At 43.8% G+C, this 15255-nt stretch overlaps 1 protein-coding gene across 3 annotated transcripts in view; it reads left to right on the forward strand.

The window, feature by feature from the left end:
- The window catches only part of LOC132382201 (multiple epidermal growth factor-like domains protein 6), a 418396-nt gene that overhangs the window by 279918 nt on the left and 123223 nt on the right, over positions 1 to 15255 (forward strand). For all 3 annotated transcript variants that reach the window (XR_009508228.1, XM_059952179.1, XM_059952178.1), the window contains exon 6: positions 277 to 399. Coding sequence is in view for 2 of the 3 variants with exons in the window: in XM_059952179.1 (XP_059808162.1) it covers positions 277 to 399 (123 nt within the window). In the remaining variant the exon portion in view is untranslated. The remainder of the gene's footprint in view (positions 1 to 276; positions 400 to 15255) is intronic.

Genomic DNA, 15255 nt, shown 5'->3' on the forward strand with positions numbered 1-15255 from the left:
GGTTATCACAAGTACATCTAACACTGATGACAGAGTGTCATTGATACTAATTGGATGCGAGGATAATAAACCGGGCATAGACCATTAATATTGAAGACTAGTGCAGACCTATTCATTAGCACCTGAATGGATTTGGCACGGCTACAAGAACTTGTCAACTTTGCCCTGTCCAACGTTCAAGGCATTCTATCCTGCATGCAATGACCAGTTCTTGTCATAGTGACTCACAGTTAATTTTCTCCTCTCTCTCTCTCTCTCTCTCTCTGATCTTTGCAGATGTGGACGAGTGTCAAGTCCACAATGGAGGCTGTCAGCACAAATGCGTGAATACCCAGGGGTCGCATTACTGTGAGTGTAAACCAGGCTTCCGACTCCACATCGATGGCCGCACCTGTATTGGTGAGTATTGCACTCTGACTGGACACGCTGACGAGTCTGTCGGGTACTGCCGAAGGCCATGCAGACTATTCCTGTTTCCATGGGGACCTGCAGCCGTTATCTCTGCTCTGTAGGCTGAGAACCCGCACACCTTCATGAGCAATGCCCACAAAATGCTGGAGGAACCCAGCCAGATCAGGCAAGATCTATGAGAGGAACGTGCAGTCGAAGTTGCGGGCCGAGAGCCTTCATCAGGACTGGAAGGGAAGCAGAAAGAAGCCAAAATAAGAAACTGTTTGGAGGGGGATTAGCTCATGAGGGATGCTATCATGTGTATCCCTTCTCTCTACTGCTGGTGTGCTGTTGTGCTATCCTTGGCGCTATTCTGTCTGGTCATCCTTGCTAACATCTTCATGAATTATCGCCCTGACTGGACCCTCACCCATCAAATGTTCTATCACCTGTTATTTGCCAGCCCGGCTAACATTCAGTATCAATTCCTGAATCCCAGTCCTTACCTTTAAGCATCTACCAGAACACACATTCTCTTTTACACCAATTCTGACATGGACTATGTCTTATCCCCTGTCCTCAGTGCTTTACCACCAAGGTTCATTCTATTAGTCTCACAATGTTTCCTCCTACTATTCTGCTTCAGAATAATTTCTAACACGCTATTTACCCCAGCTCCTGAATTTATCACTTCCTTATCCCACCACTCCTTAATGTCCTTTTGTTGTGCTTCGTGTGGAAATTTGCTTTGAGGTGACCACTGATGGGCTGTTAGCTGAGACTGCCCTATTTCTTCCACATGATGCTGTTTTCATGCCCCCTTTCCTGAAGCCCCCTCAGTCCCCTTGAGCCCTGGTCCTCCACCCCTTATCCATCTTTAGGTGGCTGTGTCTCTGTTCCCAAAGTTTAGTCTTGTCTCTGTTGTCAAGCTGTTATTCTTTATACCTACAGTACTGTGCAAAAGTCTTAGGCCCACTTATGTATAGCCAGGGTGCCTAAGATTTTTGCACAGTACTGTATTTGTCAGTGTGGAGTGGAGGGCGAGTTTGTAAAAGCGGAGGGAGCAAAGAATGTTGGGAATAGTGAGGGTGAAGCGCTGAGGGATAGGTAGCAGAGAAGGAGTGCCAGGGTGGTGCATGTGCAGACACACCCAGTCCTGAGATGCCGGGCAAAGTCATTTGATCCCAAAAAATTGGTTTATTGATCATTGCAGAATGTCGCACTGGTGCTACCCACTCCCTCCCCTCTCCCTTCCCCTTTTCCCAACCATGATTCCCCTCTCCCTGACCTTTTCCCATCTTCAGCCCACAATAATATCTCCTATCAGAATCAGGGTTATCATCACTCACCTACATCATGAATTTCTTCTGTTTCTGTGGCAGCAGTACAATGCAATATATAAAGTTACTGAAGTACTATGCACCCCTACTATATATATATATGTGTGTGTGTCTGAGGCACCCCCGCTATATATATGTGTCTGAGACTTTTGCACAGAACCCTATGTGGGCTTGAAACTACACCCCTTGCTTTAATCCACTTGTTAAGCTCACCTTATTTTCAGTGAGCAGCGCTAATTTTAATGATCTCCTAGTGTCTCACCATTAGTCCAAGTCAGCGTTAGGTAGTCATGTGTAGTCCTAACCTCCTGACCCCTGATCTCTGCCATCTACAAACACGGGCCTGTGACGGTACTTCAGGAAGAGATATATTGGGCAGGTGTGAGGCGGTGAATTGGGAGCAGCTGCCGAAGAAGCAAAAGGGACCAGCAAGGATTAATTATCCCGAAAGGATGGGTCCCATGCTCTAAAGTTCTGTGTGATTCTTTCTGTGTGCACTTGTTTGAAAATGTTTGAAACTACTGGTCATCTTTAAATTATGCTGTTTTTGTAGTTCTGTTGCTGAATAGTGACATTGATTGTGAATGTGCACTTTGAATTATTGCAGAGTAAACACAATCCTCACATCGTCTTGCCAAGGGTGATTGAGAAGGTTGTTAAGGCTCCCCCATTTATCACTGTTGACTCTGAGAGGAGCTGTGCTGAAAATAATTGCACCCACTCAGAGGAGAACTTTCCCTAACCCCAAGCGCTCTTGTCTGTCACATTGAGGGCTTGTTCCTGGTGGGTTGGCAGGCACAGTATTGACCTCTTGCCTCTGGTATTGAGTGCAATTATGTCAGCAATAGAACTTGTTGTGATTGAGGAGGAAATGTCTGGGAGATACAACTGAGACTGAATAAATGCACAAGGTTTTAATATAGTAACAATACACTGGAATAAGCCCAGTGAGCACTGAATGTGGGCCAAAGCTAACTTTGGATCCTAATCATGCTTCTGACCGGTTTCAGACGATACTGTTATTAGGGAGACGCAAGAGACTGCAAATCCTGGAATCAGGAATGAAAAACCATACTGCCGGAGGAAATCAGCAGGTCAAATGACGTCTGTAGAGGCAAAGGGGTGGGCAGCATTTCAGGATGAGATCTTGTATCAGAGTGCAGGATCTCAACTCAAAATATTGACCAGCCCTTTACTTGCACGGATGCTGATTGACCTGCTGACGCCCTCCACTGTTTGGTTTTTAATCCTGACTGCATTAAACAGGATTTAAAACCTTCATACGAGTTCCTTTGCAGAAATCTAGAGCAGCTAAGGAACAAATTGGGTCTGTTCTACCTTAAGCACATTGGGACCCAAAATCAAACACTGAGTTGCCTGGAACTTTGCAGCAGAAAACATCACAGCCGTTGCCTTTTCCTGAACTTGACTGCTAGATTTCTTTGCAGAAAGTTGAGATATGGGAACTAAGTTCATTGGGATGGATTGACCCTGTTACATGCCTGCCAACTTTGTGAATTTCCGCTCACGTTGATACTAAAAACTAAATCTTTATCAAAGATGTTGGCCCAGTGGGAGATGATTTTGTTCTCAGAATTGGAAGATTGTAAGTTCAACCATATTCTAGGCATTCGAACAGCAAATCCAAAGGATTCTCCAGTCCAATACTGAGAGAATGCCTTGGACTGGAAATTTATGTCGTTTGCCCTGTCAGGTGAATGTAAAGCAGTCCATGACAACTTTTTGAGGAAGAGTGGGCTAGTTTTTCCTAATGCTCTAACCAATATTGAACCTTCAAACAGCATTCTGGCAACTTTCTCCTGTGAGAAGTCACCCAACGTTAGCAAATGAAGCATTCTGCTCTAGCAGTCATCAGCGCGTTGTGTAATTATGAAGAAAGCCCTGCAGCGCCTCTACTTCCTTTGGAGTTTATGGAGATTCAACATGACATCTAAAACTTTGCAAAACTTCTATAAATGTGTGATGGAGACTGTATTGATTGGTTGCACCTCAGCCTTGCATGGAAACATCAATCCTCATATGGAAAGTCCTACAAAAAATAGTGGGTAAGGCCCAGTCCATCACGGGTAAAGCCCTCCCCACCACTGAGCACATCTACGTGAAACACTGTTGCAGGAAAGCAGCAACCATCATCAGGGACCCCCACCACCCAGGACATGCTCTCTTCTTGCTGCTGCCATCAGGAAGAAAGTACAAGAGTCACAGGACTCACACAAGAACAGTTCCTACCCATCAGCCATCAGGCTCTTGAACCAAAGGGGATTATTTCTCTCAACCTCATGTCCCATCATTGAAATGTTCCCACAACTAATAGACTCACTTTCAAGGACTCTTCATCTCATGTTCTAAATCCTTATTGCTTATTTATTTATTAATATTATTTCTTTCTCTTTGTTTTTGCACAGTTTGTTGCCTTTTGCACTCTGATTGAACACCTAAGTTGGAGCAGTCTTTCATTGATTCTGTCATGATTATTATTCTATAGATTTGTTTAGTATGCCTGCAAGAAAATAATCTCAGGGTTGTATATGGTGACATATATGTGTTTTGATAATAAATTTACTTTGAACTTTGAGTTTTGAACTCTTATTCAACTGTCAGGCATTGTCTATGTGTGTTTATCCCGGTGTAAAGACACTGTATGTACTGGTTCTGGTGTGATCCTGACATATGTATCAATGCCATTGGGAGGCTGGTGTATCAATCCAAGTGTGAAGCCAGTGTTTGTATAGGTCATTAGTGCGCAAATCAATGAGAATGTATTTATCAGTTCTGGTGTTAAGCTAGTGTATATTGATCCCATTGTGAAACTGGTACATATATTAATTCCAGCTTGAAGATGGTGTGTGTGCGTGACTCCGGTGTGTTGCTGGTGTGTGTCTGAAACCCCGGAGTGAAGCTACTGGGATGGTGGAGGCCTGGATGGGAGAGGGGAAGATCAATGAGCAAAGAAAGTTGCCAAAAGAATCTGTGCTCAGCTTCCCTGGGTTCCTATGAGAAATGCAGGAAGAGGTGTTGGACTAGAGTGCTCATATTCCCCCTTCCCCACTCTGCTTCTGGTCTTAATAAATAGTTGGACTGCCGAGAGATGAAGCATGAAATTTGTTGATCCCTGTAATTGAAGACCTGCAGGAGATAAACATTCTTGACATGTTTGGCTGATGTAAAGATGCCTTCGGTGTGACAGGTGGGCACCACACCACCAGCTGCACATTCCCAGCCGTGTACACAGAGCCTCAGGGATCTAGAGATTCATGGTCCACAGGAAACACACTCCCAGTGGACTGGAATTGGTACTGACAGGCTTCTTGTGATGTGGGAGAGACAAGAGAAGGAAGATTGGCTAAAATACAGTACTCTGTAAAATTCTTAGGTGTATGTATAAAAATTCATGACATGTGTAATTGATGATAAACCTGATTCTGGTAGTAGTCTCCGTTGAGGATTGAGAGTGGGAAGGGTGACAGGCAGAAGAGAATCATGGCTGGGAAAATGAGAAGGAGAGGGGAAGGAGCAGGAAGCACCAGGGAGATATTCTGTAATGATCAAGAAACCAATTGTTTGGAATCCAATCCCCTTGTCTGATGTATCAGGACCTGGTGCGCCTGCATCTGTGCCAGCCCTCACACCTGGCACTCCTTCTCTGCCACCTGTCCCTCGCCCCTCATGTGGTGCTGCAACCTCGCCTTTCCCAACATCCTTTGTTCCTACCAGATTTACAAACTCACTCTCCGTTCCACATTGGCAAACATAGTACTGTGCAATAGTCTTAGACATCCTAGCAAAGTATATGCGCCCAACACTTTTGCACAATATTGGAGACTTACAATCAAGGAGGCTCATTGATATACATTGTATAGCACTGTATATTCCAGTGGATGGACTGCCATGGAGAAAAATATAGGAACAACCATTTTCTGAAATTCAGAAATTGAATAACCAATTTCCAGAGATTCAACTGGCGTTTCCCAAAGCTGCATCCATCACCAAGGACCACCCCAGCATCCAGGCCATGCTCTCTCCTCACTGCTGTCATCAGGAAGGAGTTCCAGGAGCCTTAGCTTCTACATCATCAGGTTCAGGAACAGTTATTACCCTTCAGTCATCAGGCTTACGAACCAGTATGGATAACTTCACTCACCTCATCACTGACCTGATTCCACAACCTATGGACTCACTTTCAAGGGCTCTACAACCTATGTTCTCAGTATTATTTATTTACTATTTATTTATTATTATTTGCCTTTTTTTGTACTTGCAGTTTTCAGACTTTGTGTGTAGTTCTTCCTTGATCCTGTTGTGTTTCTTTGCTCTATTGTGAATGCCCACAAGAAACGGACTCAGGGTTGTATATGGTGACATAAGTACGTACATTGAGACTGAATTCCTTTCAAACTTCTCAGTTTGAACTATCATGCATCCTGCTCATGGGCTTGATGCTTCTTCTGCATTAAAATCACGTACTATTCCTTGGGCAACTTCCCTTCAGAAGAATTGTCTAAATTTTGGAGAATTTTGGGTGCACCTAGAAATTGTGCATGCTCTGCTGGGAGTGGCCCTTGTTTTATTACCCCTTGGATAACTCAATCTTCACAGTGTATTGTTAGGCCAGGAGTCCACCAGGGTCAGTTCTGCATTTACTTTCTCTTCCTGAGCTCACCCTCTATTCAGCTCGGGCCCTCTTCACTTCCCCCTCCAGTCATTATGACCCTCTGAGCTCTTAGAGGCCCTTACATCATTGTCCCCTTAGCCTACTCTCCGGCCACCACCCAACCCTGCCATACACATACTCACTGACCCAGCAAGCATCATCTAATTGCTAACCTGAACTCAAGCCCTCATTAGACCTACGATGTAGCATTTCTTAATAGGTGCTCTGCATAAAATAAGCTACTTTAGAACAAGCCATGGATCAGACCCTTGGATCTTCCATCGCAATACACTATGCATTCAGAAGTTTACTGATAAAGAAACTCGGCTCCTCTGTGCCCTTTCAGAGTCAGAGAATTATACAACCTCCTTGACCCATTGAGTCCAACAACAACCCATTATCCCACACTATTATCCTGCTTTAGTCCTGTTCTCCAGACGGTACCACTAACTGAACATAGATTCTACCTACCAGCAAAACTAGGAATTAAAAAGTTCAAAGTATATTTATTATCAAAGTGGTGGTGGTTGGCATCCATTCCGTCTCAAAGGATGATGGGTGAAGATCATTGTCACAAGCCTGGATGGAAGGTATGGAGATCCTGAGATGCCTAGTTATCATGATCCACCTCTCGGCCTCACCAGTGTGGTTTTGCACCAGCTTGGTTGCAGGAGCTGCCGGAAGGATGTTCAATGACGTCTAGCTGCCTTAGGTGCTCCACTCTGCATCTGCGGTCTGCGTTTTCGCTTGAAGCCGTTGTCTCTCCTGAGGCTGCCCACAAGGCACTGGGTTTATTTACCTATAGCCAGGGATCTGGTTCACGAGCACTAGGGCGTGTCTACACACCGGTGGGCCTGTATGCCATGTGTGCAGAAGACAGATCTCTTTCCCATCCTGTGTAGTTCAGCCTGAATCCAAAAGGAGTTCAGTTTCAGTGTGTCGCCAGTGAGGAGGCACTACCTGAGGCTTGCTGTTGGAGAAGCTATGTACTGGCAGGGAGAGACTTACACATACAGCTCTCCTTTTTGCAAGACTGCTAGCCAGTGGTGGAAGCTGAAAGTGAGAGTGACAAGCACTACCCACCACACTACCACACTAAACGCATAACAACAGCCATTCTGACACTGTACGACCTTGCGATTCATCTTCGTGCAGGCAGCCACAACACAAAGAAACAGCACAGAACCTGCTTAAAGAAAGCTCCCACACAACACGACCACCTAATGTGTGGAAAAAGAGCAAATCATGCAAATAACAAAAAATGAACAAATAACACACAGGCTATTAAACGTCAAGCTGCAGATTCCCCAAGTGTGAGTCCACAGCCACAGGTCCCTGAGGCAAGTGAAGCCAGTCTAGGGGAACGATGACTGCGAGTCACTCAATTCAGCATTGCGTCGAAGGCTGCAGGCCTAGATCTATGCTGAAGCTCCTTGATTAAACCTCGCAAATATTAAAGCGTTTCAGCGCAGAGGTTATTAAACTACAGTTGAAAGTGAGGCCAAGACAATTGAATCTTGCAGCAGGCGACCTAAGGCTTCTGCACACATCAGTAACACTAGCTGCTATGCTACATGCATTCCCATTGTAATTATTTACAGTGGCCAACTAACCTACAACTTTTGACTTTCTTGGGACATGGCATGTTACCACACTCTCCTTGAACATCTATCATCAAAGATCCTCACCACCCAGGCCATGCACTTTTCTCACTGCTGCCATGTCAGAAAGTACAAGAGCCTCAGGACTCGCACCACCACATTCAAGAACAGTTACTATCCCTCAGCTATCAGGCTCTTGAACAAAAGATGATTATTACACTCATCTATTGAGATGTTCCCACAACCAATGATCTCACTTTAAGAACTCTTTTTCTTGTTATTTTATGCTTTCATTATTTATTGCTATTTATTTATATTTGCATTTGCACAGTTTGTACTGTTTATCCTGTTTACAGTTACTATTCTATCGATTTGCTGAGTATGCCCGCAGGAAAAAAAGAATTTCATGGCTGTATATGGTGACATATAATAATAAATTTCACTTTGAACTTTGGATATGGGAGGAGACTGAAGCACCCCAGGGAGATCTCAAGCATTATGTAACTCATGCAGTCAAAGTATGTCTGTGACTTGGACGTTGTTTGAGCTTGCAGACAGATGTTAGGCTGCAGGAAGCCAGAAATGGAGTCACACATAGTACTCAAACGGCTCAGTATCAGATCTACTCGCATAGTGGGCCGTGGGCAAAGAAAATGCCAGAGCCCTCTCTGAGTCCCTTCCAGGAACCTTTGGGCACTGCCTCGCTCCTTGTGTGTCTGCCAGACATTGTTCTGTGAGCATCTGCTGGTTTTGGACATGCACCCTCTCCTAGTTCTGTGAAGGGTAAGTGATGACAGCAAAATGGAAGAAGGGATAGCGACGGCCCAGAATTGAACTTGGCCTGATATTCCTCAGGTGGATGGCCAAACAGCTCTGCGATTGTGTTCACGCTCTGTCTTCATTTGTGACGACTCCTGATTCGTCTCCACATAGTGTGTTCTTATCTGCTGCTGGTGTTTAGGGCAGCAGCAAGATCCTCCTTTTCTGTCCATGCCCACTCAGATGTAGAAGGATTCTTTTTGGCTATTTCCGTAACAGTTTTGTCTTACCAGTCAGGGTTGTTAGCCCTGAGCTGAACCCCCAAACCTGGAGGACCGGTGGACCCCTCTTAGTCTGGCCTCTACCCTTTGACTTGTTTGGCATGGGTGACCCTACCAACAGCCAAAGCATAAAGCCCTGACTCCAGCCAACATAGTTCTCTGGGTCATTGAGGCACATGAGCCTCCAAACCATGATAAGGCTGTGGTCCCCTTGGAGGCTTGTCTGACCGTGATACTGGGTTTTTGCCAGCAATGTTTTCCCACACTAATGATATTGGATGCCAGAATGATCTAATCCTACAATGTTGTGAGAATCCAAGCATTCTCACTGCATCTCAGGTCATCCTTTGCCACCTTCTCCTGTTACAATCATTATGGTAGTTCGGATGCCACCTCTTTTTTTTTTGGCCTGACTTCTACCTTTCACTCTTTATTTCTATAAGCTCTCCTTATGTCTTTCAGTTGCCAAAATCAATTTCAGAAAATAGTTTTCAATTTTGTAATAAATATCCTGGACCTTTGCTCCATTGATTGCAACTGAGCTGTGTTTAAAAAGACCAACTTCAGACTCGCTGCAGTGATGTACTTGCATATTTTACAAGTGCTTTCTGGCTGGACTTCCACAGGCTGTAAGTGTACTGGATTGGAATGTCCTGCAACTATGCCTGTTCTTTCAGACACAGTGGCTTCTAGTGACAACTGTTGGTTCGGAGAGGCTGCTGTGGCCGGTGTGGTGAAGATAGATTGGTTGTGGAAGGCTGAAGCACTGAATAGGGGGGAGGGGGATGGAGACGGGAATTTCCTCAGATATCCACTGTTTTACTGTCTTGCTCATGTTGCTGTTTTCAAAAAGATTAGCTTTTTTGTCACACGTACGTCAAAACGTACAGTGAAATGCACCGATATGTGTCAAATCAGTGAGGTCTGTGCAGCCCACAAGTGCTGCCATGCTTCCAGTGCCTGCATATCACGCCCTCAACTTACTAACCATAACCCATACGTCTTTGGAACGTGGGAGGAAACTGGAGCACCCGGAGGAAACCCGTATAGTCATGGGGAGAACGCATAAACTCCATACAGGGAGTAGCAGGAATTGAACCCTTATTGGTGAAAACTAGCACTGTAAAGTGATGCACTAAACTGCTACGTTACCATGCCACTCAAATGTAACTGCTCCCTGGGGTAATTCATGCCCTTTGCCCGTTTCTCTCTGGTGCCTACATTGAATTCTTCTGAAACTAAGAAGCAAAGAAACGTTTTGTCCCGCATTGTGAAAATTCTGTAAACTTACCTGTCGAGATCTGAGCACAGGTGGACAATCCATTGTCTAACTAGAGACTGCTGCATTGCTGGAGGTGTCCCTCAGATAAGACTTCAAACTTCTCAAGTGGGCATACATGATCCAGTGGGCCATTGAAGCCTGGAAACTGGAGACCCAGAAGACTGCTCTGTGGTTAGAGGTCTGTCTGCGCGTGTGTGCTGTTGTTGTGTTTTGTGTTGCCCTGCCGAGCGAGGTGGTGGGGCTTCTGCATAGCCGCCGGAATGTGTGGTGACACTTCTGGGCTTAGGTTATGCTTGTTAACACAAATGACTATTTCACTGTATGTCTCAATGTACTTGTGATAAATTAACCAATCTGAATCTGAATGGTTATTGCTGGAAGATGAACTTTCCAGTGCCCTGGCTAATATTTATCCTTCAAGTAATAACACAAGTCGGAAATATCTGGTCATTATCACTTGCTGTGTGCAAGTCTTGCTGTGGCGTTCCTGAAATACAGCAGGCGCATTTCACAGGATATCAAGTGCTTTGGCACACTCCAAGAGTCTTGCTTTGTGTGGGCTTGCTCGTTCACCTCAAACCTTGTTGGAATGGATTATGAACGTCCTTCTCCTTGGAATTATCACGGTTTTTATCTGTTTTTTTGCCTGGTTTTTATCAATCTGGAACCTCAGAGTACCTTCTCCCTGAACTGTGTCTCACATCCAGACACTGCCACTCAATTCAGACACAGTCCAGATTTGCAGAGAAGTGTGGCCCTAGCTGGCTGAGGATGCCAGGATTTGAACATTTTTACTAACATTTAACAATGACTTAGTTCCATTTTCCAGCATTTGACCCATACCTTTCTAAACCTTTCTTCGCCATGTTCCAGTCCAACTATTGTTATTGAACTTTTCTCCACCATTCCTCTGACAGCTTTTTGAACATATTCTGTATAGTATACTACCCTTTGTGTTATAAAATGCCCCTTAATTTCCTATAAAATCTTTTCCCTCTCACCTTAAACCAATGCCCTCCAGTTCTGGATTCCCCGGGAAAATGACTGTGTTGACCCCATCCTTGCCCCGGTGATTATTTTTAGTTATTTATTGAGATTTAGTGTGGAATAGGTCTTTCTGGCCCTTTGAGCCATGTCACCCAGATATCCTCGATTTAACCGGTCTAATCACAGGACAATTTATAATGACCAATTAGTCTACCAACTGCTATGCCTTTGGACTATGGGAGGAAACTGGCTCACCTGGAGGAAACCCTTGCATTCAAGGGGAGAATGTACAAATACTTTATAGGTGGCAGCGGGAATTGAACCTGGTGCACCTGCACGGCAAAGCTTTCTGCTAAGATCACCTCTCAGTCCCCTATGCTCCAAGGAAAAATGTCCTAGCCTGTTCAACCTCTCCCTTAATCTTTTTTATTACTGTTCTATTTATAGCAGTAGCTGTTAAATCCCCTTTCACGACACATAAGTTGAATTTAAATTAGAATCACATCATTTGCAGAATGGTAACAGATAATCTACCGTAAAAGGTATCAGACAAGCATAAAAACACACACATGCCCCCTGAAGAATTGTAGACAATAAATTTCAGGAGTGTCAATCCAAGACCTCACCTTTGTCCAGTAACATGGAACAGTTCTCTCCCATATATCAAGGTGTACCAGGCAATCTTACAAATCCTTTTGTTTCTGAAGTCACAGAAGGTGACTTTAAAAGGTAGATATGGGAAATTTTCTACTACTCAGTTCATTTGAGTGCTTTATATCCTTATCCCTCCACCTGATAAAGATCAGTCAATTCCCAGTACTCACAACATTTGGGAGAGAGAATTCCTGATTTACTACTGTCTCTGGGGAACAAAACAGCTGAAAATCATTCCTGTACAGCTTCACTCTTAAGTGGCGGAGTGGAGATAAGTCCTTACCAAATGAGGTGTAAGATGCTCCTTCCCTCCATTAACCTACAGGTCACCCTTGGGGAAGGTGTAGCACCCACTTAGCCCCTTGGTCAGGATTGCGTGAAGCCATGGGAACAGGTGGTGAGTGGTCGTATGAGCAGCTGGTGCATCATCACTGACGCCAGGCAGACAATCTCTGGAGTATCGATAATGGCTGGGGTCACCCATCTTGTAAAGACACTGCCCAGAAGAAGGCAATGGAAAACCAATTCTGTAAAAAAAATTTGCCAAGAACAATTATGGTCGTAGACCATGTTTGTCCATGTAATAGGACACTGCACAAAATGGTGATGACAGCCTCACTGGAGATTAATGTTCAGTTGTTATTGATTTCTAAAGCACATCATACCATCCCTTCTACAGAGCAAATGGCTTCTTGTATCTACCTATGGACTTAAAAGATTTTCAACATTTTCAGAGGTCACACTCTAAATTCAAAGGAATTGAGAATTGACTTAAACCAATCTGTAATTAATCCTGTTAACTTCAGCTTTGTAACAAGTAACACTGTTCACTCACACACCCCTCCCTCTGCCTAACCTTCGCTACAAATACTAATCTACCCTATTGAGGTGGGATAGCTAAAACTGAACACAATATTTCAGACTGGGCCTGTCTGAGGCTCGCTACATTGAAACATAATTTAGTGTGCTTTTCAATTGATATAACTTACATACCACTGGCATAGGGCAGGAATGAAGGTCCTCCATCTCTCTCTGTCCATACAGTCACTCACAGATATAGAAGAGTTCTTCATTGCTGTTTCTCTAACAGTTTTTTTTTAACCAGTTGCGGTTGTTAGCCCTGAGCTGAACCGTTGAATTTTGAAGACCGGTGAACCACTCTTAGTCTGGCCTCTACACTTTGACCTGTTTGATAACAGTATCTCTACCAAGAGCCAAAGCACAAGGCTCGGTCTCCAGCCAACATAGCTCTTCAGGCCGAGCCTCCAAATCCTACAACAAGTTTGTAGTCCTCTTGGAGGAACTGAGATAAAGGCCCAACGTATCAGAGCCACGTTTTGGTTTTTTGGTCACTGAGACTGCAGACCAGCTCCAATTATTGTGAGTGGAGAGGACTGACCAAGGCTGGACCTACCAACACAACCAAAATCTTCCTGTTCTTTCTGCCATTCAGAATCCCGAATGAAATAACCTTGGATATGGTTGATCCTGTTTGCCTTGGCTACAGCTTTTCGGAGCAATGCTTTACTCTCACTTCACAACACCTGACATATTATAAGGTAAAGGTAAAATAAATGTCAGCCCTCTTGGAAAACTATTCAGTTAAGTTCAACATCGCCACGACCACAAATTCCTGATTGCCTTTCAGACAGGCAGTAACTAGGACATTATTTTTAGGACAAATAAATTCCTGTGGGTCTGCTGAAATTTGACTAAATAATGCAGGAAAACCACTGGAATAGGTTCAGATAGAGATTAAATTTCCACAGGCACAAAGTCACTTAATGAGAACACAGTACATGGCAGAAAAAAATAAACCACACAATGCAAAATGAATAGTGATTTAAAGTTGGAGTCACAAATCAATACAGTGAAAGTACCAGGCTAGGTACCCACTGGCCACAAATGGAGACTTTGGTCTAATTCACTATGGTCCATAACATGAGGCTCTAATCTAATTCTCTAATTACCATAATTAACAGTATTGACAATATGCCTCTACTACCGCAACTGGAACCTGTGGTCTTGTGGCCATCTGATTATAATTAGAGAAATATGTCATGTCTAAAGTTTCCAGGCAAACATCCTACTTGTCGGCATAAAACCTCAGTGAACAGACCTGGATACACCAGTCTAACGTTATTAGACTCTATCACCCCACAGATCACATCCAAACCCATATGTCTTAGGGCTGCCGATCAGATCTGGATCACCTGGTCCAAAGCATCATTGGCCTGGACCGAATTCTGGTTATCTGTTAAAGCATAGAGCCTAAGGTGGCTAACATAGGATATTGGTTGTATTACTAATGACACAAGAGATTCTGCAAATCTTGTGCAATGCACACAAAGTGCTGGTGGAATTCAGCAAGTCAGTTAGCATCTATGGAGGGGAATTTCACTGCGTTGACATGAAACAATAATAAAGGAATACCAACACTTGAGAAAGGTTTGGCCCAAAGTATCTACTGTTTATTCCTCTCCTTAGACCTTCTGTGCTCTTTCAGCATTGTATGTGTGTTGCTCTAGGTTTCCAGCTTGTGTTTATAATTCAACTATTAACCTGTTGACAGGTTGGGACTGTATGCACTGAGATAGATTAGTAAAGCTCATACTCATTGTTAATGCTGTTTTATCAAAGAATCTTATTCCAAGCCTATTATTTATTTTAGTGAGACAATAATGATGTCCATCTGGGCTTTGTAGCCCTGTGGTCAGTGAGTCATGTGGGATGAGTAATTGTGATGTCTACAATCCTCTGACAAAGCTTGAGATGGCAGGCATCTCCTCCCACATCACCTTAGCTCATGGAACATTGGATGCTTTCCAGGACCTCCAGATGCTTGTGCTCTGTCAAAGTCTTGGAATTTCATCTGACTGCCAAGGTGGCACCTTACAAGACATGGTGGGATACAACTGGAGCCTAGGGCCACAGTAACATAAAAGAAGGAAGTTTATTCTCACACAGCCCGTCACATCCAATTTCCAGAAGTGAATCTCATTATTTCCTGGGGAGAAATCTGCTCTTTTTTACTGAGGTTTGAGTTGTTTGAGTACTTTGCCAAACACGTCCTATTTTTCATTATTTTAAACTCAATAGAAGTTGGACTGGCTTCCTTGTTACTTTATAAGTTTTATTTTGGTTTTAAGGTAGCCATGCTTAACTAATCATCTCTGAAGGAAATCAAGATTTAAATTTACATTATACTTTTCATGGCTTCAGGTTATCTCAAGGCACTTCACGATCACTGAAGTGTCTTTTTGGAAGTGCACTCTGTTATAACATATTG

The sequence above is a fragment of the Hypanus sabinus genome, chromosome 27, assembly GCF_030144855.1.
Source record: "Hypanus sabinus isolate sHypSab1 chromosome 27, sHypSab1.hap1, whole genome shotgun sequence".
Classification (NCBI taxonomy): Eukaryota; Metazoa; Chordata; class Chondrichthyes; order Myliobatiformes; family Dasyatidae; genus Hypanus; species Hypanus sabinus.